The 25,505-nt window shown below is 39.6% G+C and overlaps 1 protein-coding gene across 4 annotated transcripts in view; it reads left to right on the plus strand.

Moving 5' to 3' along the window:
• Window positions 1–25,505, plus strand: part of DAAM2 (dishevelled associated activator of morphogenesis 2) — a 201,256-nt gene that overhangs the window by 94,246 nt on the left and 81,505 nt on the right. For all 4 annotated transcript variants that reach the window (XM_079298438.1, XM_079298439.1, XM_079298437.1 and 1 more), the window contains one exon: window positions 11,029–11,118. In XM_079298438.1, the coding sequence (XP_079154564.1) occupies window positions 11,029–11,118 (90 nt within the window). The remainder of the gene's footprint in view (window positions 1–11,028; window positions 11,119–25,505) is intronic.

Here is a 25,505-nt window from a genome sequence, read left to right on the forward strand (position 1 = left end):
AGGACAGGGTGTGAGTGAATAACCAAATATACTGTCATGCTTTCAATTCACTCTTTGACTATGGAAATACTCTGTTAATGTGAGGGAAGAGAATTGTGGAATTTCCCTCCTCTTCAACCCAGAGGAGATAACTGAAGCCTCATATATGGATGATATTCTAGCTGGTGTGGACTGATTAGTAGTAAATACAGATCATCTCTATTTATTGAAGTAGAAGTTAACAATTAGTGAAAAGGAGACTTCTCACTTCTCAGTTTTCTATTTTCCAACATATTCTGTGTCAGAAATCTGTGCTGTAGATTAGAGTGAGCCACTGTTAGAGGTGGTTAAGCTCAGAGGTTTAGTCTGTTATAATTTAAAAGAGGTTATTTAATTAATGTTTTCCACTGGTGTAAATCCTAAGTCCACTCAATTTAATGGAGTTTGGGGCATTCTGATTTCTGGTTTGCACGACCAAATTTGGAATAATAACTCAGAGGGCAGGAGAGCAACTAAAACTAGCTTCTGATTTTGCTTTTGTCTGTGTAAACCTGAACTTCTGCCAAAAAATGATGTTGGTTTACTGGAGTTCCTTTGAGTTTACCCTGGGTATAAGCTTGAGCATGTGTTTCCAAGCTGCACAACCAAAGCTCAACAAGAAGTTAATTTTGCTCATTAAATTCTTAACCAACTTCTCAGTTCCTGCTGCCCTTTTACGTAATATTTTATCAGAGATTTAAAGGTCAGCCAAGCTCTGACTTACCCTTGTTTTCCTCTATAGGGGCATATGGCAAATAGGATGCACACAAGAGGATAAAGCTGTGAGCGAGGGGAGGAGTAGGTGGCACTGACGGCCCTGGAAATTCAGCCTGCCTTTGGCACAGCAGCAGCAATCCCCAGCCCACATTTTGAAGGTTGAGCCAGCAGGACTGTGTTTGGGCAGGAAGCGATCAGAGAGGTGTGTGCCTGTGTGCTTTGGCACAGTCTAGACTGTGAATTGCTCCAGCCTAGGAACCTCCTCTGAACTCATTAGTATTAAAAAAGAACAGAGGGGACTTTGTAGGGAGGGAGAGGGTGTGGAAGCCGGAAAGGTAGCAGTTTAGATGGCAGTTTCCTAATAACCTTTCCCACAACTACCTTCCCATACAGGGGCTCAACTAAAGGACCTTGGCATGAAAAACAAATCCTGGCACAAGGAGGGGGAAGGGAGGGAGGAAATGAGGGAAGGGGAGGGAAAGGAAATAAGGGGTGGAAAATGGGCACTGTGCTGAAACAGCAGATTTTATTTTTATTTAGTGTTATATATGCTGATACTAGAAGCTATATTTGAGCAAGGTATTCGGTACAGTGTCTATAATCAGAATGTGGAGGTAAATTTGGTACTTTTACCAGAGGACTTGCAACCTGTCGCAGTGAAAAAATGTATCAAAGAGAGGTATAACAGCTTGAGTTTTGCTTGGTGTTTTCATTTAATTGACTTAATGGTGGAATACAGAGCACATCTATTAGGAAATTACCATCAACGTGATTCAGGAAACTCCTGGATTGCTTATGCTCTGCTGTGCTATCCCTCCAGCAGATATCTGAGTGGTTGAAGTCCCCCAGGGGTGCAGGGTTTGTGGCTGCAAGGACGCTCTGTCTGTCTACAGAAGGGCTTCCTGGTCAGGCTGCCTGCAGCAGACTGCCCTGTAATGTCACCTGTCCTTGTCCTCCCTTTAATCTTGACCCATAAACTCCTAGTCAGCTCCTCATCAAACCCCAGGTGGAACTCCATGTATTCCTGCTGGTCACTGGCGTAGAGGGCACCACTGCCACCTTATCATCTATACTTGACTTTCCTAAAGTGCAACTCATAGGGGCTATCCTACCACACCTCTGTGATGCCAGTGAGATCAAAGCCCTGCAGGCATGTGCACATTTAAACTCTTCTTGTTTATTTCCTGTGCTACATGATGTATGGAGTCATTTTAGTAGGGTCTCTGATGACTGACTCCTGCTTGTGTCACTTGTGTCATTTGAAACAACAGCAGTGGATAATTGTCAGTAGACCACGTGAGGCTGGGTAGTGTCTCAGTGATATCCCAATATAAGCCCTCAGTGAGCAGCACATCTCTCTAGAGTGTGTCACTGGGCACATATCCATACTGTGGATATGTTAAAAGATAAGCTTAAAATGAGGCAGAAAAATGATGTGAAAAAACGATGGCATTCAATGCAGATAGTTAAAACTCCTTTCAATAGCAAGTCTGGTAATTCAGGACGGAAAGCAGCCAAGTACATTTTTTCAGAGAAAAAATTAGGGATTATAGTTGAGCATGAGTGGAACATGTCATTCAGGTTTTGAGGGCTTTTATAAAAAAAAAAAGGTCAATGACTATATGGAATATGTGGAGTATATAACCAGAAGGGCAGTCTGGAAGATGCATGAAATAAACTTTGCACTCAGCTTTGGTAAGGCCTCTGCTGGAACACTGTCCCCACTTCTGAACAGTGCAATTCAATAAAGATGTTCTTTGACCGGGTAAAGGCCAGAAGTCAATTAGAAGAGCAGTGAGAGATCCAGAGGACATATCCTCTAAGAAAGACTGAGAGAGATGGGTTTGTTTAGCCTCAGAAGAGGAGACTGAGAGGAACATTACAGTCTTTAGCAGCCTCAAAAACTGTTATCAAGAGGAAGGAAGAAAATCTGCTCACCACATTAGTGGTAGATAGGGCCGGAAGTAATAGGCTTAAATTGCAGCAGCAGGGATTTAGATTAGACATGAGCCTGACTATTCAGTTTTCATCCCCGTGCCTCTCATTTGGCTCATTTAAATTCACTGGCATGGACATGCAGCCCACCTTAACAGCAAAAGCTGCGGTGATAGCTGATTTATGTTATTGTTCTCATATGCCCATATCCATGCTCATATCCATGGAATGTCCCTCTTGCTCTACTTGCATTATAGCCCTGCATATGAGAGTGTATGTTTGAATCTTGATCTTTTTCTCTCTCTAAACACTGTGTGTTGTTGCATGAAGAGATACTGGTTTTCCTCATTCTTTCTCTTTCTGTTTGGCCCAGCAGATTGTTGTCTCAAGCATGTGGTTTGCTTGTGAAGGACAGAAAAATGAATGGCAGATGCTGTTTCAAGTGGCCTGGGAGAAGGGATTGCCACAAGAGGCCTTGCTGGTTATGTGTACTTGTGTGCTGTCAAGTCACAGAGAACTTTGAGGAATAGGAGAGGGACAGGATTTAGCTCTTCTCCAAGAAACAAGAAGGCAATTAACGAGTGATTAAGAAGAGAAAAAGAAAGTAGCGTAATGCAGGGTGCATTTAGGGGTGAGAGGGAGCCCTGTTAGTTGGCTTTCTGTGTGAGGAATTTCCCTACCAAAAAACAGTGCCCTTGATGGATGAAAATCTTACGCTGCTGCTAAGCCTTAAGAATGAGTAACTTCTGTGTTGGCAGGGTAGAGGAGAAACACATCTTTCAGTATGTAAACATCAGGTGCTTTCTGTCTTGTACTGTTATGACTGAGAATCAAGAGATTTGGGCCTCTAGTACTGAAGGGGTTTTAAAGCTGCAACTTTTTGAAAAAGCAAGGAGGAAAGAAGAGTGTAATGGGAATCGCAGCCTTTTGTTTGTCTGCTTCTCTACTTTACAGTCAGATCCGTGGCAGTAGCTGAAATGTAAACATTGCTTCCTCTGCCAACAGGCTGTGTTAGCAATTCATGTGTGCACAGTGGTTTCCTAATGCACAAATGTAATGATAAAACATTGTGGGTATGGGCAGATGTTACGTGATGTGCCTTATGTATATAGTTCTTGTGTATGAGGGGCATACATATCTGTACATACACATACTGTGTGTATGCAAACACATGGAACCCAATGATGTTTTTCTATAATGAACCTAATTCTTGTCAATTGAAAAACTGATCAAAATGTTACACAAATGCCTCTCATGGTGTGCTGCTTGTGTGTTTTACAAAGCCTGCTTTTAATTCAAAGGGCTAGCATGAGATTGAAGAGCTTGAGGGGAGGGAACTGGCTTGTTTTGGGGTTAATTTTGCTTTTTTCTTCATGGGTTTTCTGTGGACTTAGCACATATATCAGATGTCCCAGTGGGAGTTTTTGACCAGTGCATTTCACCTGGAGATGTGCTGGCTGTGTGGGTGTTAATGCTGTTGAATGAGCAAAAACTTTTGCACTGCTCATTGCTCCAGTTTGTACTGGAATGTAGGTGGTTTGTGTAGTCAAATAAACCTCATTCATTGACAGTTTGGATAGGCAGTCTTTTAGAATGCCTTATCAACCTCCTCAGCACTGGAAATGAGCATTCTTCCAGCAGGCTACCTCTTACATGCCAGCCTAGGGAGCTGGAATGAACAAAACAGTGGAAGGAAAACTGTAGGAGAACAAGCCTCTACTGTCCCCTGGAGGTAGACACAGTGATCAAATAGGGAAGATTTATCTCTTCTATTTGAAGGATTCATAAGTTCTTTGCAAAGAGACTGAGATCTGAGTAAGATTGTTTTGGTTCATTACTTTATTCATTCACTGCACTTATCTCTGAAGCAGCTCTCTGGACAACTGCCTCTGGACTTATGATGAGAGCATTTCTGCTACTCCCTTTTTGGTGAGCACATCTTGAATGTGAGCCACCAGACTAACCTGCTTGTTATTTGCCAATGGAATATGCCATAGGCAGCATGAACAGAAATACAAATGGTCCTGGGCTGTTGTTAATGTGAAAACATAGCTTTCAATCATGTGTCAGCAACTTGGAGCTTCAGTCCATTTTTTTACAATGGTAATAGTTGTGCTGGATAGGATTCTCTATTCCAAAAGCTTATAATGTCCTGCTGAAAACCTTGCCCTGATCTCTTTCCACTGCTCCTCTTTCTTCTAAAGTTCCAGGCATGTCAGTACCTTTTATCTCGTGTTTGCTTGAGTTGCATTTCAACATTGATTAACCCACCATCAATGATCCCCTTGAAGTAATTGCACACGAACATGAACCTTCTCTAGGGCCTGCCTAGGATGCTGGATAGGATCCCGTGGTGTATCATAGACATTGTTTACTTTGTACAAGACTTAAACAAATTTGTTCAAAGCATAAGGCCATCAGCTGTGCTAAGGCACTTGGGAGCATTGGTGGGACTGGAATGTGGCCTCTGTGGAGACATGGTGACAGACATCTATATAAATGACCTTGGGGAACCTGAAGTAACAGGTATCATACTGGACAGGGAATTTATACTGGCAGCAGTGCATTATAATTGATTTTGTAACTTGGGTGGATTTGGTGCTGTTAAGAGACTGAGAGAGAATGATTGATGAGTTGGATGAGGGAGAGTGCATTTGTACTTGACAGGTGGAAAAGGTCAAGGGGAATGAGACAAAGATTAGCAAGGGGAAAAAGAAATGGTAGATGTATACAAGAGAAAGAAAAAAAAGGAATGTGAAGATGAAGATGGAAATAAAGGAATATGGGAATACGAACAGCAAGCAAGGTAAGAGCAGTGCATTAAAATAAAATTCACACAGTATGTGTAGTGGGAAAATGAACATACCGTTGGAACCTAAATTTTTGAAGTGCACTTTGCAAGCAAGTTAGTAAAATAAATAGTCTTCAAATTGTGAAGCCTGTCCTAGAGTGTGCAAAGGCATCCAGATATAATTCCCACTGTCTCAGTTTTCCTTATTGTATGACTCACAAAGAATCATTAAAGGTAATGCTGGTGTGATGGAGCAAACTGCACAAAAATGTTGCAAATAGTATTGTTATCACCATCTTGAAAGAGACATTAACTCACCTGTAACACAAAGTCAGCCAGGCTGTTTTAGACAGGGAGCTGGGAAGTGTTTGACCATCTACAGAGCTGTCTCTGTGGCGTTGTATTTTGCAGGGTTTCACACAGCCTTCTGAAACTTTTAGTGCTGGTCACAGGTCAAATAACTGCTGCTCTCATCTGTTCTGGAAGGTCTGAAGTTTCCTTGTTGAGTTTAACAAAGACTAGAGTTTCTGAGGAGCTTTGCTAGTTTTTGCCATCTGAAGATCTGGTTCCCAAGGAGCCTGTTAAAAGGACCTGGCTGTCCTTTTGCTTGAGTACACATTTGCTGTTCAAGGACTGATCAATGCAATAGGGCTGTAATCAGACAGTCAAAACAGGCATCTCTGAACAGAGGAAGTGTTGAAGCCTATTTGCCTGTGCATTATGTTTTAGTGCTGGATTCTGTGGTGTAAATAAAGGTTAATTTCATGTCAAAGCTATTCCATTTGAGGATCATAAAAACATTTCACTTTAAATAATGCTTGAATAGTTGCCCGAATATGTTTGCAGGCAGAAATAAAGTTAAAAAAAAATCAGGATATTCTTTTATATATCATTAACATCTCCCAGCAATAAAAATAGCAATTAAATGTAAAATACAGGCCTGGGGAAGATGCTTATAGACAGGATATTCTCCCAAGAACACTGTAAGAAAGAGAAACTGTGACCTACAGGTAAAAATTAAAAGTGTAATAGCCAAAATTAAAATAAATTGATTAAATAAGAGAGTTATCCAACTGAACATATTAACATAAGCAAAATGTCCTCTTCCTTCTGGCAAAAAATTTGTTATGCCCATATTAATCAAGTTATTGCCAGCAGTGAACATATCATATGAGGATTCTGGGTTTCATAATGCTGGAAATCCTAATGCATGAGTCATTAAACATTTATGAGAACAAAACAAAACAACATCAACAACAACAACAAAACAAGTCACCAGCCTGGAAAGGCTGGTTGGTTGTTTTGGTTTGTTGCTTTTTGCATTTTACAAAGTAAAGCAGCTGTTTGATCTTTAGTCTGTGTGAAACTCCCCATGGCCAGTAAATCCAGCAGCCAATGGACCTAGGATGAGTAGAATGAGAAACTGAAACTGAGGATATCTCCTCCCATGAGTGTCCAAATATCCATGGAGAGCCAAGTTTGCAGCTCCTGGCCTGCATGATTCTGACTTCAAATCAGGGGATGCTGTGGTTTTCTGTGTACTTATGGACTTGAGGTTTCTCCTTTAGAGAGGCAGGTATGTTGGTAGGTGTTAAGGGTTCTCCTTTAATGAGTCTCTCTCCAAGTGAAACACTCTTCTACATTACCAAAATCTTACTTTTTCTCTTTATTAATTTCATTTTGTGTCACTAAACAAAGTACTGGCCAGTCTAGGTGAGAAATGCTTTTCTGGAGCTTTGAGTGTAATTTCTGTCCTGATGGCTGCCTAGCATCAAATCCAGTTTACAAGCTTTGATGAACGTTCCCAAAAACAGGGGACATAATGTGGTTTTAAATCCTGCAAAATACTGGATTTATGTTTCCTACCCATTCCTCCTTCTTGTTCTTTGTCTCTTATTTCCTTGGGTTGTAGCCATTTTGAATAGAGGCCATCTTCTCTTTTGGCCTGAGAACTGGACTGGAAGTATTTGAACCTCAAATCCAGTTCCAGTTCTTTTAAAATGTTTTATCATTGAAATTCAATCTACGTAAGTAAATAAAATGCCCACAAGAAAGTGAAATTAACTGAATTAACTACCACTAGATAAAATAAAATAGGAAATAAATAAAAGAGAGAAATGTAGGTGCAATTAACTGGGCATGCTGTACATATTCCTCAGTCCAGTCTGGCAAATATCCTTTTCATCTGTGTTTCATGCAACTTCAAGCATTTTTAAGAGCCAGGAGGCTGTGTTCCATTGAGCAGGGTCACGCTGGCATGAATTGCTGGAACTAATCTGTCCATCCAAGGTGTAGAAGGGGACTTACTATGTTTCAGCTGGGAAACCTGCACAGGTTCTGGAGAAGGGAGTTGTCTCTGCTTTGTTCTGACCGACCCTTTTTTCCTTGCCCTTTACATTTGCTCCCTGGGCATTCAATCACATTGGCTTCCTTAGTCTGGTTCCAACACGAGTCTTGATGACTGCATTCAGTTTGTCGTTATTCCACTTTCCTGCCAAATTGGGCAATTCTTTTCTCTTTTCAATAGCCACTTGCCATCACTGAGCTAACTCTACAGTCTGAATTTCTATATGTTGACAAATCTGCTTCTGTCATTGGGTCAGAATGACCTGTTAAGGAGCCAAATTACCCTCCTGAAATTTATTCTTTCTGCTGTTCCTCCCACTTCCCTCCAAGGCAGCGGGTTTCCTTATTTGCTGTCTGTTAGGATCCTGAGTCAGAATAGAAAAACAGCCTGCCTGTTTCGGGGTCTTCTTTCTTAGCTAGATCCATGGTTTTCCTGTGCAGTCACAGTGACCTTTTGTTTGTGTTTTATAGAAAGGGAATGGGGTAGATAAAATTGAGAGTTCCAGAAGAAGATCTCATGTCTTGTATTTTGCAGGGGTTTCTTGGGTTTTTTATAGGTTAGGTTTTGATTGACAGTGGAAGTAGGTGAGGACATGCAGGCCTCTTCAGTTCTTCACACTCCTTTCTTCTTAGTGAAGCAACACACTTGCTGAACACTCACTTCTGGAAAGGGAGTTGAGCACCTTGACTTCTGCTTTGTGTTCTGGAGATGTATCTTTCCCTCCTGAATACTCAGGCTTGATCCCTGTCCATCTGACCTGGGTGTTAGAACCCAGCATTCTACCTCCTAACAAAGACTAACATTCAAAATTAAGGGTAAGGCATTTTTCATGTGCTATTTTTCAGGCAGGTGTGTTTGGGTCTGCCTCTGGTTATCCCCTTATACCTGGAAACACTGAACAGTTTTCTTGTTACTGAGCTACTGCGATGACTTCTAAAATTCTTTTGGCTTCCTCTACCGTCCTAAGTCACAATAATGTGGTATGCACTATTTTCCCTCTGGATCTTCCATCCTTTCAAACTAATTTTCTAAGCCTCTGTCCTGAAAAGCAATTCATGATGCAAAATTATGTGAATGGAAGTTGCATATTCTAATTGTCCCATTGAAAGCAGATTTATCTTTATATCCCTGAATATTGCCAGTATCCATGGCAGTGTCTAGAAGCTGTAGTGTCAGAATCCTCTCCTCAGGGTGGTTTTTGTCAATAGGTACATTCTTTTGATGAAATGACTGTCTTGAACTGTATTGATTGAGATCTTAATTTAGTTTAGTGCACAGCTTCTATGCAGAGCTTCTGCTGCTTGTCTAATCTGTCAGCAGACTCCAGAAAAAGAACTATGGATTAGGAAACCAAGTTAGCTGCACTGTATTAAAAAAAAAAAAAAAAAAAAAAAAAAAAAAAAAAAAAAAAAGGAAAGTAAGAACATTCATTAAGCAGGTCAATAAAACAATCATATTTTTTCCTAAGAATTCAGCTAAACCAGAAAGCTCATGTATATTCTGGCTTCTATGATAGTTCTTCCAAACCTTGCATTTCTGATTCCCTATCTTCCCCTCCTTTCCCTTCCACATGCTTGACCTCTAACAGCATTCCTTTGCTTGTCTTAAGGCCTTACATGTAGTTTCACTCTCCCTCTCCCCCCAAGAATGTGATCCTGGCCTGAGTTTTCTAATTGTGTATAGCAAGGATAAAACTCCTTGCCTTGCTTGGCTGCCCCCTTGTTTGGAAATTCACACTAAACATTTCCACATGGTTTGCACTCTTTTTGCACAGCTAATTTTTTTTTTCCTTTAAACCTTTTCTTGTTTAAAATAACCCTCCAGCTTCTTCTACCTTGGGCTGCTGGCACTGACCTCGCCTTGTTACTGTTTGCATTTCTTTTGTACCTTTTTGCAGCTTAAATCTCTGTGGGCTTTTAAATCTGTCAGCAGCCGCTACCAGGCTCAGTGTGCAATTTTGCTCACTGTTTTCACAAGTTTCCCAGCCCTGAACGCTTTCCAAATGAGCCATTGTTGGGCTGAGTTAAAGAGGTATTGTCTCTGCTTGGACAAGGTTAGTGTGGGTGCCAGAATCTGTGTGTGCAGCATTTTAGTGCAACAATGTCATCTTGATATTGGACCCCTGGACACTTCCTTCTCCAAATATTTCAAATACATAAGGAAAAAACTCAAAGCCCTGCCAAAATGGATTCATTGAAACATTACTGGAAGTTTTTCTTTATATGACTGAAACTCTAATTTAGACATCTTCATCTGTCCCTGCTCATGCAATCTGCTTGCCCTGAAGACCATTCCTTTTTGTTCAATTCTCTTTGTTAGCACCTAAAACTGGCAGCTTTGATTGGAGCCCTGTTCTGATCAGTACTGAATTAACACAGAGGAAGTAGCAATCTCTCATTTTATAGTTTCAGAGACATGCTTTGGAAAGGAGTCTATTGTTATTCACCTTTTACAGAGGAGTAACTGAAGCTGTGGAATTTGGCAGTCTGTCCCAGATCACGGCATTATCCTTCATTTTACTATTGTAAGCTTGGCTCAGCTCTAAGAGGGCATGTTCTACTGAGCTCACTTTTCTTAACAGCAACTGAATGTGTTGCTCTGATCAACCCAATGTGACGCTGTGGAGTTCTGCCCTTTATGTCTGAAATGCTGGGTGTCTGTGATGGGGACTGTGTGGTTTAGAGAACAAACATCTGGAAAAACATTTCCACTCTGTAGGTTTCTGATGACATGACAACTGTCTCATGGCCTTTGCTTGAAAGATAGAGAAATTGAACTATTTTCTTTTTATGGAAGAGCAATTTGGTATTGCCGACCAGGAAAAAAAGTTGTATCAAACTTTTAGCCTTTCTCTAAGTATCATATGGAACGTCTGTGTCACATCATACAGTGCTTTGAGTTTTTCACTTCATCCCTTTCATGTGATCTTTCCCATCCTTCACTGATCATTAGTAATGGAATTTTGACATGAGAGTTGTTCAGACTGCCTCTCTTCATAGGTTGTGCTCTGACAGGGAGAACTCAAGGTAGCAAGGAAATCATCACAAAACAGTAACCTTTGGAGTCTTTGGAAGCCACTAAGTCCTCTTGATTGAAGGATAGTTAAACATGCCTGATATTCTCAACTCATTAGAAAGAATGAAAAAAGAAACCTCTCAACTTATTAGAAGTTACCAATGCAGCTGTTGACTGTTTTTTTTCTGTTTTTCTCAATCTCCAGGATGAATTGGATCTCACAGACAAGAACAGAGAGGCTATGTTTGCACTCCCTCCAGAGAAGAAATGGCAGATTTACTGCAGCAAAAAGAAGGTACTACTTGTCCCCATTGGAGTAGCTCACCAATAAATTCTCTGTGCATGTTCATAACTGCATCTTGATTTGAGCTATGTGTTTACCTACTTTTTACTTAAGAACATGTATAAGTGATGGAAGGATTTTTATAAGTGTGGCTATGGCACAATTTTATGATAAGTAATGCATGCACTTGTAATTTCTGAAAAGGATCTTAACATCTTAAAATAGTACACTGTCACAGCTTGAATTGTTTATGTATTTGGGTTTTTTTGTTTTATTGTTTTGGGACATGTTTGGGACTTGCGGGGGTTTGGATCTTTGTTTGTTTTTTCTTTGAGCTAAAAGAACAACTATCATGGAAATGTATTAAGGAATTTTTTAAAAATTGTAGGTTGCTTAAAATAGAAAAAACATTGCTGAAGTCTTTCAGAGTGTCTTCAAATACCTGTAAAGTATGCAACAGTAGTGATGTCTTAAAACTTGGTAGTTCAAGGTCTTCCACAGTTTGTAGGAAATGTTCCACTGTGTATTGTAAAGCGAGGAGCACCTGCTTGTATCACTTTCCATGTAACACTTCTCCCTTCAAGGTCTTCAAATTTCTGACAAATCAGTAAAGGCTCAATCACACTAATATTTTGTCTCTGGCAGAATGATGGCCAAATTAATGGCTAAGTTGTATCATTGCTGTGAAACTTACTAAACAAGGAGTTTCTGCACTAATGTGGCATTAGAAAAGTTTTGCTGCTCTAGGAAACACATTGTCAGAAATGAAGATAACCCAAATAGCATGTATTTATTAGCCATACATGTTAGGAGGGAAAAGATGTGGTGGATTTGTTGGTTAATTTTATTTCCTGAGTGTGCAAGTCATGCTATGAGAGCATTAGTCTTTGAACATAAGTCTTCATAACAGAACATGGAAGAGGAGGTTTAGACTTCAACACTGAACCTGGCAGATTAAAATCCTGCTCATGGTCCTTCTGGAGGCTGTGTTTGTTGCCTTTTTTCCTCCAAGTGGGGACATTGAATTTTCTCACTGTGTAATTAAAGGAAACCAGTCCAATCAGGGTGCTTTGTGCTCAGGGTTTTTTTGTTGGTTGACTGGGTTTTTTAAACTTCACACAGGGAAGTTAATAGAAATCAATTAATTACAGTGGCTCTGAGCTAGCAATAGCTCAGAGCTAGCAATAGTGCACAAGAGCAGTCTAGGCTCCATTGTCTTCGGTGCTATCTCCATTCTTTTTTCCTGCTGGTACACAGCGCTTGCAAGTGGAGGAAAGGTGCAGACTCTGTGATGAATGTCTGCTTTACATTTTTACTGGCCAGCTCAGCTGGGTTTTTCAGCTTTGGTGGGAGAGGATCTATTTGTAGTTGTCCTAGAGCCATCTCACCTCCTGGACCAGTCAGCCTTGGCAGGAAGATTTGTGCTTTAATGTACTTAATGTGTTGATTGGATTCACTTGTTACATTGGGGATTTTGTTTTTGTTGGAGTTTTTGTTTGTTTGTTTGTTTCCCCCATGTTCTACAGCAGTGGATTTGCTATAAGAATCTTAAAGACTTCCAAAGTTAAAGAAGCTGCATACTGGAAAATCTTTATAGTTTATAATTCAACTTCAGTTAGCAGAACTTCATCTATCCAAAATGATGTACTAAATGGGATGGGATACCAATGCCAGATGTCTATTCATTACATTGTAGATACTTTCAATTGCTTGAAACCTTAATTGTCCAGTGTTATTCATTGTTTCCCTCACAGGCAGTCAGATGATTGGTGATGATATCTCTCTCTAGCCTACTACCTAATCCACCTATCATCATTGTTTTGCAGTGACAGAGAAGCCTGTTCAGGCTTCGCTTTAAAGCAAACCCCTCTTTTCCCTGAAGAATTTGCAGTCTAATTTTAGCCACAAAGGTTCCAATTTCTCACTTGGCAGAACACTTCTAGCTACCCAGCACAAGTCCCCAGAGGGCTCTGTCTTGCTGATGTTGGGTTCTTGGAGTTTCCTGGCAAGTAGGGGCCCTATGCTTTGAGATGCAGCAAGTGGGAACACTACAAACTAGAAGGTCAAGAAGTGCAGACTGTGGCAACTCTTCACAATTGTTAATCTCAGGTGCCTTTTCTATTCTAAAAGTAATGGAAAGTCAGAGCTTCCTGATTTGCTCTGAAGGTGGTGTCAAATGTCAGTTGCAAAAATGATTAGTCGTTGTTGTAGACACACATTTATCTTGGTAGATGTTAGATGCAATTTTCTATGGTACTTGATTCCAATGTGGTGGCAGAAAGTCACTATTGTATTAAAAAACTCATTCCACCTGTTCCTGATATCAAGCCTTTCTGGAGAAATGGAGGAGGACAGGTAGGTCTGTACACTGAGAGTTGTATGCCAGGGGCACAGCTTGCCAGTCAACAGTCCACAGTAATCAAAGGAGGCTGAATTCTGAACCAAAATTTCATTATTGTAAGTGATACCTACAGAGTAGCATTCACACAGTGTTACACAGCCATGCTTGCTTTGATTGCTTTTGGCTGTTCTGGGTTAATGTCTGAAACCATTAGCAGTAAAAACTAATCACCAATTATTTGACCTAAAAGAGTAGCTCTAGCTGGCAGCTCTAGTGGATATTTTTCTCTTATTTGTGGAATAACTACTTGCAAGGAATAAAGGCTGGTCTGTTGGAAAATGTGAATGTCTTCTTAATCTCAATTGTTCTCTACCTGGACATTAATCAGTACAGGATAGACAATGAAAAATACAGTTGGCTTGATTTGCATTGGAAATGCAGTCACCACTGATGGCACCCTGACTATCTATCCAAACCACCAGTACATGTTTTAGATTGCCTGTTCCTCTGTAGAAGAATTTTCCATCGAAATTGTTAAGTAAAGCCATATGTAGAAAATACAAATTATAACATCCTCCCTAAGTTCAGGTATTTTATTTTGGTTTTGTTTAGAATAATCTTCATGTCTCACCATAAGCTGAAATTTAGACTTACATAAACCACCTCTGTAACTCCTCTCTCTAGACTTCCTACCAGATACAGGTTTTGCAGGAATTAAATCAAGCACTAGACCAAGATTTCAAATGTATTTATTTGCAAATTTCCAATGTAAAACGTTAGAAAACCAATGTTCTTCAGTGCTGTTTTACCAGGAGCTGATACTATCATACATAATCTCCCTAAATACCAACCAAATAATTATATGGAAAGAAAAAATGTTAGCTCATTTGTCTCATCTATAAACAAGCTCATATTGTGATCCCAAGCAGTGTAGGAAATGGAGGTATTGCACTGCTTCAGCACACGTTGCTTTGGATGCAGCCCGTGTTTCTCAGAATGAAGCCTCATTCTGCAGACCATAGCTTATTGCCTTCTGAACGGCCCTACAAGCTGTTAGACTTATTGCTATTGGAAAGCAAGTCAAGTTGTTTTCTTTTTATGACCTTTCCTTCCTCCAGAGACTAATTTGTAAGCTTTTGGCTGAGCAGATTTTAGTACCAAGCACACGCATTTTGCACAGTTAAACAAGTTAGGTTTTTTTCACTTCTGTCTTTTTTTGAGGAAAAATAATTGGTAGCAATTTTTTTCCAAAGTAGAGTCAGACTGAACTAGCTGTATCATATAGCTTGTTTCCAATCAAACAAAATAAAAAACCAACAAAAATCTCAATCCTTCAGTCCTAATAATATGTTGAGATCTCCAAAATATCTCAATGTTATCTTGCACTCTTGTAATTTTAGTGGTATCCTAAAATAGTTGCTTTGAGTGGATTGTGCTTTATCTACTCAAGGGAGATTATTTAAAATCAAATAGTGAGGTAATAAGCAACACACTGAAACTTTCTGGAAGTATATATTCATGGCATCTGAGGAAAAGTACATACTTAAAATCTGTATATTTAGTCTACGTTTTCTGTTATGGAAAAGAAATTCTCCACAATAGCAAAATAAGATATAAAAACTGGGAGGAAAATTTACCTGAACCATAGTCTGTAACAGCCAATATGCAGAAAATAAGAGAATATCCTTCATGACACTATTGTCTGCAATTATTTTTAAAAATATCTATTAATTATATTTTTCATCTACCTGATGATGAAAAAAACTAAACTGGAAATGAAAGGAGGAGTCAGAAAACTCCTTGGTTCCAAAACGTATTTGATTTAAATTGTTTTATACGTTCAAAAACTATCATTGTTGTATTTATGCATAAATACATTTCTCTCTACCTGAAGGAAGCAATAGATAGTTAGCAAACTTTTTGGAAATGTTCTGGCCTTGCCATTACCTTATACCTTTTCCCTGTACTATTTATACATGCCTTGGCTGCATACAGCATTCCTTTTTTTGCTCCCTTTCCGCTTTACCTTTCCTTTGTTTTTTTGGGTTTTTTTGGTTTTTTTTTTTTTTTGTTCGTTTGTTTGTTTTTTGTTTGTTTGTTTTTTGTTTGTTTGTTTTGTTTTGTTTTGAGATACATTCTGAAACAGCTGAATATATTTTCAGATCAAGCACTGTTCATTATTTTTCTTTATGCATTTATTTCTTTTATTTTCTTTATGCATTTCTTTCTATTATGTTCTTGTGGTGAAGTTTCTGGGTTTGAGTGAGCCCACTGTAAGAAGCAGGAAGGACAGAGTAGAAGGCACTTTGGTGCATTACACAATCATTAAGGAGTCGAGGTTCTTTGAACTGAGATCACAGATTGCTGCTGAACCACTGAGGCTGCAGGTGGAGAATGCCTCAGATGTCCTCCTAGGGGAGATTTACACTTCTCTCACAAAGAAGCAGCATCACTTTGCATTCAGTTCTCTTTTCCTAATATCAGGGCTGCATCCTCATAGGCTTTGAAATACTCTTGAGAATCCTAGCCTTAGTGGGACATCAACTTTTAGTAGTTTTTCTATGGTCTCTTTTAAACAGTTTGTAGCTCATTTTCACAAACTCCCACTTTGGTCCCATGCTGCCTGTCCAGGATTGATGAAGATAATGTCTACATATTTGGTTTGGGTTTTTTTCTTTCTTTGAGAGTTTTTGTTTGAGCTTTGCCCTTGAGGTTTGGATTGTCAGCAAAATGTCAGCATAAAAAGTATAGCTTGATACTGTGCAGCTGGATGTAGAGTAAGATAGTTTGAAATCTGCTGGAGGGATCTAAGCTGCTTTTGCAGCTTTTTATATAATTACAAGGAATGAATGACATGATGGATATAAACATAAAACCTGGAGTCCTCCTTGCCTTTAGGGAAAGCTTTCAGAAGTGAGTGAAAATTTCTGCACTTACTGTTTGTTCTAGGGCTGCGGTGCATCTGATTTTGCACTGTGAAGCATAGTTTTAGATGGGTTAAGATGGAGAGACTGTTACTTCTGTAAATTATTTCTATGCTAAAGTGAACTGTCAGGGCATTTGTTCCAAACCCTGAGGTATTTTCTTTGCATTTAAGGCTTCATATGGAAGTTCTAAGAGCAGGAGACTGCATGACACTTGATGTATTTAGATAGGAGTTCACTTCTTCAGGTTCCTGCTTTGAAGTCGTAGATACATATTGAGATCACAGAATGACAAAATGGGTAAGAGACCACCAGTAGGATCATCTGTGGCAAGCAGGGTCATTCTAGAGCACATGGCACAGGACTGTATCTAGACCATTCTTCAATATCTCTGTTGAGAGAAACTCCACAACCTCTCTGGACAACGCATTCCAGTGCTTGGTCACCCACACAGTAAAGTTATGCCTCATATTTAGGTGGAACTTTCTGTCTATCAGTTTGTGTTCATTGCCTCCTATTGCTCAACATCACAGAGAGCCTGGCTCCATACTCTTGGCAGCCTCCCTTCAGATACTGATAGGCATGGATAAGATCCCCTCTCCATTGTTCCTTCTCCAGGCTGACCAGGCCTGCTCCCTCAGCCTCTCCTGGTAAGAGGGATGGTCCAGTCCCTTAATCATCTTTGTTGCCCTCCACTGGGCCCACTCAGGAGCTCCATGTCTCCTGTCCTGAGGAGCCCAGAACTGGACACAGAACTCCAGATCTGCCTCACCAGGGCTGAGTAGAGGAGCAGGATCACCTCCCTCAGCCTGCTGGCAGTGCTCTTCCTAATGCACCCCAGGACTCCATTGGACACACCGCTGGCTCATGGATGGTTTGTTGTCCACCAGCATGTCCAGGTCCTTCTCCACAGAGCTCCTTTCCAGCACTTGAGCCTGTGCTGGTCCATGGAGTTATTCTTCCCTAGGTGCATGAACCTGCACTCTGTTGAATTTCAGAAGTTTCCTCTGTGCCCATCTCTCCAGCCTGTCCTTCTGAAGGGCTCCACAGCCCTCTGGGGCATCAGCCACTGCTCCCAGATATGTGTCATCAGTGAGCTTGCTGAGGAGGCATCTGCCCCCTCATCCAAGTCATTGATGAATGAGTTAGACAATGTTGGGCCCAGTATTGAACCATCACTGGTGAAAGGCCTCTAACTAGACCCTGGGCCACTAGATCCCTTTGGGATCTGCCATTTAGCCAGTTCTGAGGTATTCAGGAGATTATACATTTTCCCTAAAGAAGAGAGAAAATGGATCTTCATCTGGTCTTATTTAGTGATACAGTATACCAGATGAAGATCACTATTGTGTTGTCTGAGTGTGGGTTTTTGGTTTTGTATTGTCTGTTCTAAGCTACAAAAGCCCTTTGGGGTTCATCCTTTTTGTATGAAGACTGCCAAGCACGTGGTTGTCCCATAATAAATGAAGTGGGTGGTTTGAAGTTGTATTGTTTTCAATTCTATCTTCTTGCATTATTTTTTCCTCTTTGAAATGCTCTTAGAGTCTGTTATTGATTTGGAATATTAAACTGTTTTGGTTACGGATTTTAGCTTTAAGGAGCATTTAATGTGTCCTTTATAAGTTCCTTTCTTTAGAGCTGTTGTCCCATATGCTGGATCTGGGAGCAGCAGACGTGAACACACAAGATGCTTTGAGGAGCCATTTGTAAGGACTCATAGTTTGATGAGTCTTGGATGTGACTTCATGAGAGATTTTCTCTCAGCTCTGCAGGAAGTGTTGAAGGGGAGTGTGGGTGAATGTGGGGATGTGGGGGTGGGTACTTTTACTCTCTTTTTCCCTAGGAAGTCTGGGAAACACAGAGTAACCCTCACAGCACGTGTGACTGCCTATCAGCAAAAGCAGCTGGTGGGCAGTAGGAGGCTGAAGAAGCTGTGTGGGATTTTGAGTTCTAATGTGTAAGCAATCCCACAATTAACAGTATTGATAACTAATAATTGTGTTTCATGGTCACAAGGCAAAGGCCAGCAAAGTCACACTGGATATGAAGAATTATACATTTTCTGAAGTCTTTGGCTCATCATAAAATTGTTTTTCTTCCTACCAAGGCTTTGGAAGTTCAAGGCTGAAGTTCAGCTTCAGTCAACTTTTTAATTTAACCCAATGTTCAAACCTTGACAATTAGCTGAACAATCTGATCTAACTTTGACATTAGCTCTGAGCGGGTCATTTCTTCTCAAGGCCCCTTCCATCCTAAATTAATGTGTGATTCTCTAATCTGTTCATAAATCCAACTAGGAAAGCAGCTGTATGGCCCTATAAAGAAAGGGAACATCCATAAGGCTTTGTGCAACTCCTGTATACTGTCCTGTATTATTGCTATGAGTCCAACTCCTCGGAAGAGGCAGTAGCAGATGCACTTTGGTTCCCTCCCAGTGCCTGGGATACATGGCTGCTTTTTGTCTGGGAAGACTGCATGACTTCCTTAGCTCAGAAGGTTATGGTGAAACAGTCTGAAATGTGGAATCTCTCAAATTAATTCTCTGAAAATAGACTTGCTTTCAGTTTGCCTAGGGCTCACTGGAAATCTCATAATGCTGGGAAGTCACAGTGGGAGGATGTTGCCCTTTGCAAACCACGGCATTCCTTCAGCTTGATGTTTGGAAAATGCCAGCAATTGTGGAGTTAACTTCCTTTTTTCCCACCAGCATCTGTTCCTTTTTCTGTTAGCAGAATGACTTCATACTCAGATGTTTGGAATGATTTGTTAGCTTGATGCTGACATTGGGTCATTTCAGTATCTTTAGTCTAGGTATGGAAGACAGGCACATGACTTCAAAAATTACTTTGCTATAAATGCAAGTAGGCTTAAGAAAATCAAATTCAGAAGCTCTGGCCCAGGATGTAACAGAAAACAACAAAATGGTGCAAGAGTGTCACTAAAGGAGCAAAAACACACATTTCCTGATTAGTGGTGTACTTGGGTCTTTTCAGTATGAAAGAGCTGTTTGATTGATGGTACCTGGTAATGTATGTCATTGGTTGAAGCAGTAGCTCTCAAATTTGGGCAGCACCATTAATGCAATGTAAGTTAAAGCCTGAAATTATATACATCTCCTTCTACATCATTTAATGCAGAGAATATGTTCTCACTAGAAAAATAAAACTTAGGATTCATGTAAGACGCCATGTCATTCTTTTATAGTTCCATATAATGAATTTAGAAATTTTATCTCACATAATTATAATGTAAATTTGTTGATGTTGCCGGATTATTTTTTAAGCAGGTCAGCATTCTTTAGAAGAATCATTGCCGGTTCTTTATGGTTTCTCTTAGAGCTCCTGTAATTGTTTCTTCATGTTTTTTGCTTGTTATTTTTTCTTCTGCAGTAAAGACCTCAAAGTTACTTGAAGAAACAATGTCGTAGAATCAATGATGTTAGAGACTCTTAATTTTTTTTTTAGTGTCAAGAAGGCAAAAATGCATACACAATTCAGATGATATACCATTATTATGGCTTGGAATTGTGATGCCTAAAAGACCACACTGTAGTGAACCTAAGAGAAGATAAGAAGTTTTTCCAAGTTGTCTTTATTTGGTTTGTGTTTTCCACGTTGCAATGCCAACAGTTGCAGACTCGTTTATTTATCCTAGCGTAAGAGGTTACCTTGGGTCAGGGTCTTGAAATGATATATTTATTTATGTATAATTGAAAAGTATTTTCTTCCCTGCCCCCCATGGGAACAGCATTGAATATTTTTAGTTTCTTCCTCCCTCCCCTCTCCCTCTCCAACAAAAAAAAGTTTAGTTGTTCTTTAAAAAATGCCTTGTTACCTCCTTAATTCAGTCTGCTGAAGATATAAATGCCATAAATTTGCCATGGTATTTGCTATAGATATTCTGAGTATGCCGAATTTGTGTGTCCATCTTGCAGGTCTGTGTTTTTCAGGTGAGCTACTTGTGCTTCAGTTGAAGTTAGAACTCCACACTAATCAAATATCAGGCCTAAAATATCCTGAATTAGAAAATTGTCATCATCATTCCTAATGCTGTGTTTTGCATTTGGCTTGCCTTCTGTGGGAGTTTTGGGAGGACTCAGTGGAAGCAGATGACCCTAGCAGGGAAAAAAAAAAAAAAGGAAAAAAAAAAAAAACATTTATCCAGCTGTCATCTTACTAACATGGTGTAATTTGATGTATTTAAGAACAAAAATAATGGGGAGCAATCCAGTTCTGCTGCATGGGAAGTACATGTAAATGCTGATGCCACTGGATGATGTTCTGTCCTTGTCTGTCCTCTGTGAACTAGTGAAAGTTCACAATCTGAGTATGAGCCTGTTCTGCTGATAGCATGTAGTAAGAATAATAAGAATAATAAGAATAAGAATAACACATACTCTGTACAATGCCATTCTCACCATTCAGATTAGCCTTTGGTGGATAATCAAGAGCAAAGAATATGTAAATAATGAACATGTTTCTGTGCTGTGTGAGAAGCAAATTTGGCAGAGATCAGGGCTCACTCTGAATTTCACTGAGTGTTTATGAGCCTTAAAAAAGCTAGTGAATACGGAGCAGGCAGAATTGCTGAATTCCTGTCTTTTTTTTTTTAGTGAGAAGTTTAGAAATGGACTCAGTAAAGAGTTGTTGTCAGAATATTGTGACAACCATGAAGAGAAAGAAAGAAATTGCCTTCTACTTCCTGGAGAGTTGTTTAGTTTTCATCACAGTCAGATGTGACAGTTTTCACTATGTACCTTAATTGAGGTGAAAATCATGCTGTCTTCCATGATAATTCAGTCATCTGTTGAAAGACACTTGGTATCCCAAATACTTTGCAGATATATTAAGGGGAGAAATGAAGGCTGGGAGAAACAGTTGTACCTGAGTTTATGGAAAGAGCAGAGATAAAGCAACCAAGTGATACACTCAAATACTGGGCTAGCAGCTGAAGAGCTGTGGGCCCATCAGACTCTATTTCTTTTGTTCACTTGTTCAACAACTCCTAACTTACTTTTTTTTTTTTTTTTTTCCTCCAATAGTGAAGGGTTAAATGATGCAGAAAAATGGAAAATACATTGGCTGCACTGGCCATCTTACTGTCATCATGACTGAAAAAGGGTCCAGAGCAGAAGTGAACTAAAGCAGGCAGTGTCACTGGAAAAACAGACAGTGGACATGTTATGAACAGTGAAGGGAAACCTTTTAGAAATTGGTATTAAAAAATTCTCTTGTGTGCTTCCAGAAGGACTTGTCCTAAATATCTCTGCTGGCTCTAGGTAGGTGTGTCCTTGGTAGTTTTGTGTGTCTCTGAGCACAGTAAGTGAAATTTCATTCCAATCATCAAGAAACATGCAGGGTGTTTGCCATGAATCATAGGTGACTTCATTTTATTTACAAAAGATTTTAAGTCATTGCTTGTTGGAGATAAACAGAAACAGTAGGACAAAAAGATAAACTTGGAGGCTCTGTTACACAGTCTGGGCCCTTCTGTGGCTTTTCACATTGCCTAAAGAATGCCAGGAGGAGGAGGAAAGGAAGTGAAGAAGGAGACAGTCCAAGTGACAGCATTCTAATGTGGTAGGAATACATTTAAGAACAGTGCTGTTGTAAAGGAGACAAGGTAAATCAGTTGGGTAAGGGAAAAATGCCTTTCCATGTCTATGGAATATTGACCATAAGCTGAAATGTATGCATAGTACCTGTATAAACACAGAGTAGGCAGCAGTAGGGACAATGCAGAGTTTGGCTTTTAACAAGGCAATAGAATATGTCCTGCTGCTGCTGCTTAGGGCCTGTTGGGATAGTTCCAGATCGTTGGCTTCACTTGCCACAGATTACACACATTACTGCAGGGTGTGACCTCAGGCTTGCTGCAGGTTTTTGGGAGCAGAGCTGTGCTGCAGGAGTGCAGCCTAAGTCCACAGCCACACACCTGTTGTTCATGAGAAATGTTTTGTCCTCTTCTGAAGACCCTCTGGGTAGAATGATCATGATTCCATCTTCTGACTGCTAGGATACTCCCTAGTGGACATTTTCCTTTACATCCAAAAGGAGTATATGGGCTGAGGAGAGGTAGGCTCCTGAGCATGTGCTCATTGAAAGTGCAAGGAACTCGTGGATCCCCTTGTTTGGCAGCTCATTATTTAGGTTTTACACTTATCAACAGCAAAATATCAGCTGGTTGATTTGTGACTTGTGAAAAGTAGAGTATGTAAAAGGTATTAAACATGAATATGGACTTCCGGTAATAGTACAGAAGTATTTTATGCAGCAACAGAGTCAGGAGAACTTATTCAACAAGAGACCAACTTCCATGGCAGAGGCTAAACATTCAGCAGAGGAGCAATGTTTAGTATTGTTACACTTCAATTTGGCAAGAAATCTTAGTCCTGAGGGCAGAAATCACTGAAGAATTCAATGTGACCTCAGCTGTACAATTAAGTAGTTCTGTAAATATAGGGGCAAGTTATCTTCCTGGTAACTTCCCGCACTATAGGATTCCCATCCTATAGCAGGGCTGAATATGTTTGAAGAGGGACAAGCAGGCTTGTATGATCTGTAAGTGATAAGAAGAAGCTGCTGCAGTCAGTGCTGGCAGCAAGTTTATATCTATCAATGTTGAGGAGAATGATAAAGCACCAAAACAAGAGGAAAGAGAAGTCGGGTTCTTAAAACTGGACATATACTATGCAATCCTACTAAAATATAAAGTTCCTTAAAACAGTCTCTCCATCAGTAATCTATTGTTAGTCTTATGCCAGATAGGCTTATAGTAAACTTAACCTTAGTTTAAACACTACAGCTATACATTAAAACCAGTGGTTGAGAATTCTGAGGTTTCAAACAACACTAATTCTTATCTTTGGCTCAAAGCAATGTACTGACCACCTCTCTGCCTGCCAGTTATGCCACTCTATTCTATTTTCTGTGAGAAAATCTCCCTCTGTGCATATGCAATGGTTGTCATGTGTTTTATAGAGGACAAGAAAAAAAAGTAGGCTTTCACTACCCTTAGACTGATATAAATTAAGAATAATTAATTTGGAGTGACTTTGAGTTTTAGAGGAGGTTGGAAATACCACATCATATGTATATAAGGTACAATTTTTGGAAATTCTGTGTCTTTGATTGCTCAGGAAGCAAAACAAAGAAGTAAGAGATGGCATAATTACTTCCCAAAAAATCATATATTTAATTTGACTGGAAAGTTTTCAGTCCTGGTAGAGCCAACCATTTTTCAAACCTGACTGATAATCCATTTTAATTTCTAAAAGCTGGTGAACTTCTGCAGCACTGAAGCTTCTTTCAATATTAGGAAATGCTTTCTAAGCAGAAATCCTCATTGTTCATAGATGTATTCCTTTATCACTTTTATACTTCATTATATTTTTTGACAGTCAGTTCCACAGTTTGACAGTATTAGGTATTTTGGAATATAAATAATACTCTAAAGCCATTGATTTTTCCTTTGAAAGTGGTTAGTAAGGAGCATCAGAAGTCATAGTTAGGTTTGTCAAGTTACTGGCAACAGGGCAGAGCTCCAGCTAAATGAAGCAAAGAAAGTAAAAAAGGAAAAACCCACCCTGTGATTAAAGAAAATACCCTGCATCATAATGCAGTGGACTGTGAGTATGTATGGATATACCTGACCTTTGTGAGAGGCAATTAGAACTCTTCAGCTGCATGTTCCAACTGGTCATTAATGAATATTCTCTTTTAATAAGTTACACAGTAGACTGCCCTTGTGGCAGAAGGACTATTATCTGCACATCAATAGCTTAATTCCAGGGAGAGAAGTAATGTTTGTTTTTCTCAATCTGGGTAAATTGTGCTTAAAAGTCTTGGCTATAGCTTCCTTCCCAAACTCTGAGACTATTTGTGTAAATGCTAGTCATGAAGTCTGAGAAATGGAGCGGTGACCACATCTGTCTAGTGAATGGCTCAGTCCTATGGTCTGTGCTGTTTCAAAATTAGCATCTCTTGGGACATGGTTGGCTTTTTGGAGGCATAAACTGTCTGAAAAGCTTATATGTATTTTAGCTCCACTTCTGAATTAGCATTTTGTCCCACAGCAGATCAAACACATTTTGTGTCTTTTAATGAAAGCACTTTTTATTTGTGATACTTTGGCTGCTCTTAACTGGGACATAGCCAATAGAATGAACAGTGTGTTAATAAACAAGTAAATGTTTCTTTGAAAGCTGAACTTCTTAAAGTGAAGGAAAGTCAGTAGGTCAGATGTGAAAAAAGGGAGAATGGTGATTTGAGTGAGAGTGCAATACAACTTATGTGGATTGATTCTTGGCTGTACTACAGATTTCCTGTGTAATTGGGCACTGTGTAATTGTCTGCATCCCATTTTTCCTGTTACTGCTGATGTCACTGACAGAGACACAGAAAAACCCAATACATTAATTTCTTGAAGGACCTTTGTTAGTGTGCAGTGCAAAGTGATGCAAGATTAATTCAGCATTAATAGCAGATGTGATGAGTTGAGTATTCATGTCTCTGAAGGGAAAAGAGTTGCACTTGTGGGAAATGAAGAACCAATAAAAACCATCTTCCACCCTTCAAGCACCTTGTTTTTTAGTGGCCAGAATATTCATGTGAAGAGCAAAGATCATGCCCTTCACTTTGAAACAGATCATGGACATGAGTCTGATCCTGCACGTCTCAGATGAACATTTTACAGCTGAACTGTTATTGTAAAGAGTGTGAGAGGGCTTCAACAAGAAACTGAAAATCTTTATCCAGTAAAACTTTCATCTCAATTGATGTAAATCATGTTAAAATTTCAGTCAAATGTCACAAAAAAAAAAAAAAAATCCAAACATCCCCCCAAAAATGTCCAGTTATTTCTAAACAGTATTCCAATTCCCATTGCTTTTCAGTGGGAAATTTGAAAAAAAAATCTATGGGGGCTGTGATGAATAACACATTTCAGTTTTTCCTAAATTTTATAAATTTCTCATCATGACTTGAACTGCATGATTTATATTTTCTGAGCTGCATGTGATGATGCTGACTTTTCAGACCAGGTAAAATAACCCATCTTTCACCTCTGTGATGTATTCAATGTGTGAAGGCTGTTGAGAGGAGGAGCCACACTAACCTCAATGTGGCTGTTGCAAG

The sequence above is a fragment of the Erithacus rubecula genome, assembly GCF_903797595.1.
Source record: "Erithacus rubecula genome assembly, chromosome: 2".
In the NCBI taxonomy this organism is placed as follows: Eukaryota; Metazoa; Chordata; class Aves; order Passeriformes; family Muscicapidae; genus Erithacus; species Erithacus rubecula.